We start from the raw sequence: 4767 nt of genomic DNA on the forward strand, positions 1-4767 counted from the left end.
TACTTTACGGATTTGGATGTTGTGTATGGTAAGGATCGAGCGACAGGGGATCTGGCTGAAGATCCACTTGCTGCTGAGCAGAATTTAGGGAATGTTGATGTTACTTTGACTATGACAGATGAGAGTGATTCTAACACTGAAATTGAATTTTTATCTACCATGGAGTCACTGCCATCTAATTCTTCCAGTTCACGCGCTGCAAAAAAAAAATTCCCTCATCAAGTTCATAAAGCTTCAAAGAAGACCAAGTTTGCACCTGTAAAGAATGCTGAAAATGAGTACAAGGAATTTAATGATGAAATTCAGGGTTTTATGAAGAGTCTTGATGTTCACCTTGGCACAATGTCAACTTGGATGCAAGGTACAACCTCAAGAATGCCACAAGTGCTTGAACTGCTGGAAAAGCATGGGTTCAGTGGTCGAGTTAAGTACAAGGCTTCTAAAGCAATTTGTCAGAATCCTTTGAATGCTGACTTGTTATTTAGTTTAGATTCCACTGAAGTGAGAGAATATGTGCTCACTTTAATATAACTATTGAGGTTAAGATCTTGATTTTGGCATTGTTATCCTCAACTATTGAGGTTAATGGTTTATGGGTAGGTTTATATTTTGCTTAAGTCTCATAGTTGGTTTTACATTGAGACATTTCATTTTGTATTAAACAAGTAGATGATGTTTAAAATGGTTATGAACAGTGTTATTGTTGATGATGAAGTGATGATATTTTGAATATGTTACGTGATGTGTTAAATTTATCTCATGGTTTGCCACCTACACTTGTGCTGGTTTTGTTTCAAAAAGATAATGTATTGTTGCTTTCATTCCCTCTACACACAAACATTATGGAAAAAAGAGGAATTCATTGGGAAAAAAAATTTGAACAATGCTCTCATGATCATTACAATTCTCGTTAGCTGGTTAATAATGTTATTATGCCATCTTCTACATCATCATGCTTTCTTCGTGATGTGATTGCGCCCTCTGCAGGCTTTCCAGCACACAACATTCCTTCTCAAGATCCCCCTCATAGGCACTTTCTTCACACCTCCGGTTAATGTTTGCTGGTGTTGAGATATCTGGAATTTATTTCATTTTTTTATGCTAAAATACATAAATAATTAAAATGAAAAAATTAAAATATTTTTTAATAATTTTAACATATATGTTATTTAAAAAATTAGAGATATTATTTTTTTAATATTTTTTAATACATTAACTACTAAGGATAAAATTGGAAATTTATTTGATTCCCATTACTAATGTTATTGAAACAAACATTATCAATTATAATCATATCCATTCCGGATTTTGAACCAAACACTGCAAGGCTGCGTTTGGTAGCCTGTAATCTACCTTGTAATGTAATCCAGATTACATTATAAAGTTGATTATTTTGTTTGGTTTGATTTAAAACTTGTAATGTAATGTAATCTGAATTACAAAAGGTAGTGAAGATTTGTAATCTGGATTACAAAGCAAATGCTATGTAATCCGATTACATTACGAGGTCATTGTTTCACCAAAGTTTAAATGTCGAATATACCCCCGGCCGCCGTCGCTGGTCGTCGGTCGTCGCCGGCCGCCGTCGATTGGCGAAGACGGTGGCCTGCTGCTGCGACGGACGGTGGCGGCAGCAGCTAGTTGCCGATGACTGTTGCAAACTTTGGCAGAGATGTGGCGACCGTCGATAGAGGTCACAGGATATTTTTGTCATTTTATAATAATATGAATTACATTCCTTATAAAAAAAATGGACACCAAACAAAAGAATGTAATCATCTTTGTAATCAAAGATTACATACATTACATTACCAAATATAGTAATGTAATTAAGATTACATTACATTACATTACAAATTTGATTACATTACAAGCTAGATTACATTGCACCTGACCAAACGTAGCCCAAATGTAATCCTGATTCCCATTCCTATTGACCCTATAATCAAACTCATTACCATTCCGATTGATAAATTTAAACCAAACGCCCCCTAATATTATTAGTCGACGGATCGATTCATATTCATTTAGTCGGCCGACCGATCCTAATAGCATCGAAATAAAGACTCGTAACCTAATTCTCGCCCCATCTCAGCGTCGCAATCCACACTCATCTTTAATTTTCTTCTAATTTCTGCACAAGAAACACTGCCAATAACTGTCTAAGAACCACAAGGTAAATTAAGGACCGCCGACTCCTATATACTGCAAACTATAGCAAGCAATTACCAGACGGAGGGAGATCAAATTAAAGTGCTATAGCCAAACTCCATAAAAACGAAACAACACGACTGATGAAGAAAACGGAGAAGCAGGCAGCGCACACCCAGCTCGCTTTTGCTCCCTTCACATTACCGAGCAACTATTAGGATTCTCATCGCTGAACATCAAGTATGGTTCCACGTGGGGATGCAGCTGCTGCGGTGGTTGCGGCGTGTACACTGGCCGACTGTATCCATATCCGTGGCTCAGCTGCGCCGGCGGGAAAGTCGGCCGATCTACTGCAGTCATCATCATCATCATCATCCTCTGCTGCTGTTGCTGTTGCAGTAGAGCTTGCATATACTGCTGGTGGTAGTAGGGGTGGTTTCCACTTGCCATCATCATCATATCCGGTGGCATAGACCCCGGCTGGAAATAGCCCAGCGGCATGCCGCCCAACGGAAAACCTCCTATTTCGCCCATCATCATGTTGGGCTGGGCCCTTCCTAACCCTAGTCCCACACCGTCATTGCTTCCGCCAGCACGCTTGCTACCTCCCCGGGATGACGGGTCGTCATGGTTTCCATGATTCCCACCCTTGTTCTTCTTGCTGCTTCCTCCTCCATTCTTCTTACTCTCATGAGTTCCATGGCCTCTTCTACCACTACCATTGGTTTGGTTTTGTTTTCCGACGCCGCCGCCACAGCCGCAGCCGCCAATTTTGCCTCCCATAACCTTGTTGATCACTTGGACTAGATTTGCTCCCTTACCAGCACCACCACGTTTCTTACGATTTGCTACACCATTCCCTTTCACATTCAGCTGGTTAAAGATCTTCATGTTGGGTTTCATCATCCTCTTGCGGTCACCAAGCATCCCATCACCACCAAACTCATCGTACATATCGTCCAAGTTCTCGTCGTCAAAGTCGTCTTCGTCGTTTCCATCATCCATCTTGTTGTCCTTGGAAGGCGGATTGAACTTGAACTTCTTGTTGTCCTCCTTGAAAGTCAACTTGAGGTCCTTCAGATTGGGAAATTTCAGATCTTTGAGCCCTTTTCCCTGCTCCCGAGTCTGCTTCTGCTCCTTGTGACCAGCGCCACTCTTTTGCGACTTTCCACCACCACCACCACCCTTTTGTGACTTTCCATTCTCCTTCTGTTGTCCTTTGACACAATCAAGCTTGAGCTTTTGTAGCATGTCGGTGAGGTTCGCCTGGCTTCCACCCTTTGTGGGAATAACCTCGGCATGTTTGCCAACCTCGCTAAGCTTTTTGATGAGGATGGCTGGATCCACAGCCCCTGTCACTGTAACCTTCCCTCCCTCTTCATTTATTGTCACCGTGCACACCCCTGAACGCCCAAAACGAAGTCTATTCTTGTTTCTTGGTTGCCATTCGATGTAAAAAAATAAGGGGGAAAAAAATCAAAGACCAAAAGGAAGAATAGTGTTGAATGTGCGCACTCACCCTCGATCTTGTGAAGCACTCTTCTTACTTTTTTCTGGCACCCATCACAGCAAAAGTTCACCTTCAGAACACAAGCCTACAAGTGGAACAAGAAAACAAAGACCTAAGAAAACTCGACATGAAGTAAACAATTTTAAAAAAAAAGAGACATTTATCTCGGATTTGAGTTCGGAGCAAACAAAGGAAGCGGCAGAAGAAGAATAAAAGATTGTTTAATTACCTGCATCTTTAAGAACTTGCTGGCTTCTTCACTCATTTCTTCTGCTGCAGGAAGGACCAGGAAACTTGTTTATGGAATACTGGAGAGATCTGAAAGGTTGAGCAAAAGCATTAGTGAAAACAAAAACAAAAAAAAAAGGAACTCTCGACTAAAAATGACCAAAGATATTTGTAGGTTGAGGTTATGCCTTATTTATTCAGACCAGCAGGAGAGCGAGTGAGGTTGCTCTGTTGCTGCCTGTTGGCGGTGGTGGGAAGGAGGACACATCACACATTCCTTTGCTTAATGGAGAGCTAGCGAGTGAAGCTGCCTCTGGGGGCAGTAACTAAAAGAGTAAGAGGCGGTGGGAAGGACACAATTCTCTGCTTAATTTTCCTATTTCCAGCTCGCGTAAAATTTTACAGTACAAATTTAACTCTACGATTTCGTTTGGACTTGTTTTTGTGCCCAGCTTTAGCCAGACTGAAATCATGATACCAGTTTTTCGATGAAGTAATTTATGACTGTCATGTCAAAAAAAAAAATCTTTGATTTTAAATTCCCAGAGGAGTGTAATACTCTCGTATAGTTTATACGTTCTTATCCCAAGCAAAGAATTGTATAGTCCTATTAAAATCTTTAAAATTTAATTTAATATTTAACAGAATCATCAAATTGATCCAACTAAATCAATTTGATATTTAATTAAAATTATATATATAATAAATTAAATACAATTAATAATATTATTATTAATGATATTAATGGTAATAATAGATTGATAATATATAATATGTTTATAATTTTTAAATTTTAAAATAAATTTATATATTTTTTAATAGGATAATTTAATTATGATTTTAAAAAAATTATTTAAATTATCTCATATAAATTGGGA

General features: G+C 39.0%; 1 protein-coding gene across 1 annotated transcript; it reads right to left on the reverse strand.

Moving 5' to 3' along the window:
* Nucleotides 1–2110: 2110 nt before the first annotated feature.
* On the reverse strand, nucleotides 2111–4222 carry LOC122046506 (heavy metal-associated isoprenylated plant protein 32-like). Its single transcript, XM_042607233.1, has 4 exons — nucleotides 4078–4222; nucleotides 3891–3979; nucleotides 3671–3746; nucleotides 2111–3554 (listed from the first exon to the last, which is right to left on the reverse strand). Exons 2-4 carry the CDS (start codon nucleotides 3924–3926, stop codon nucleotides 2347–2349), a joined length of 1320 nt encoding a protein of 439 aa, XP_042463167.1. The 5' UTR covers nucleotides 3927–3979; nucleotides 4078–4222; the 3' UTR covers nucleotides 2111–2346.
* Nucleotides 4223–4767: the final 545 nt, after the last annotated feature.

This window comes from Zingiber officinale, chromosome 2B, assembly GCF_018446385.1.
Source record: "Zingiber officinale cultivar Zhangliang chromosome 2B, Zo_v1.1, whole genome shotgun sequence".
Classification (NCBI taxonomy): Eukaryota; Viridiplantae; Streptophyta; class Magnoliopsida; order Zingiberales; family Zingiberaceae; genus Zingiber; species Zingiber officinale.

What these genes read in the sequence shown, in the direction of transcription:
- LOC122046506 (XM_042607233.1), bottom strand. Translation starts at nt 3,926, where the DNA reads ATGAGTGAAGAAGCCAGCAAGTTCTTAAAGATGCAG. An exon ending in GCAAGTTCTTAAAGATGCAG is followed by an intron (nt 3,747 to 3,890) that starts GTAATTAAACAA and finishes TTCCACTTGTAG; the next exon opens with GCTTGTGTTCTGAAGGTGAA. An exon ending in AGTGCTTCACAAGATCGAGG is followed by an intron (nt 3,555 to 3,670) that starts GTGAGTGCGCAC and finishes TTGGGCGTTCAG; the next exon opens with GGGTGTGCACGGTGACAATA.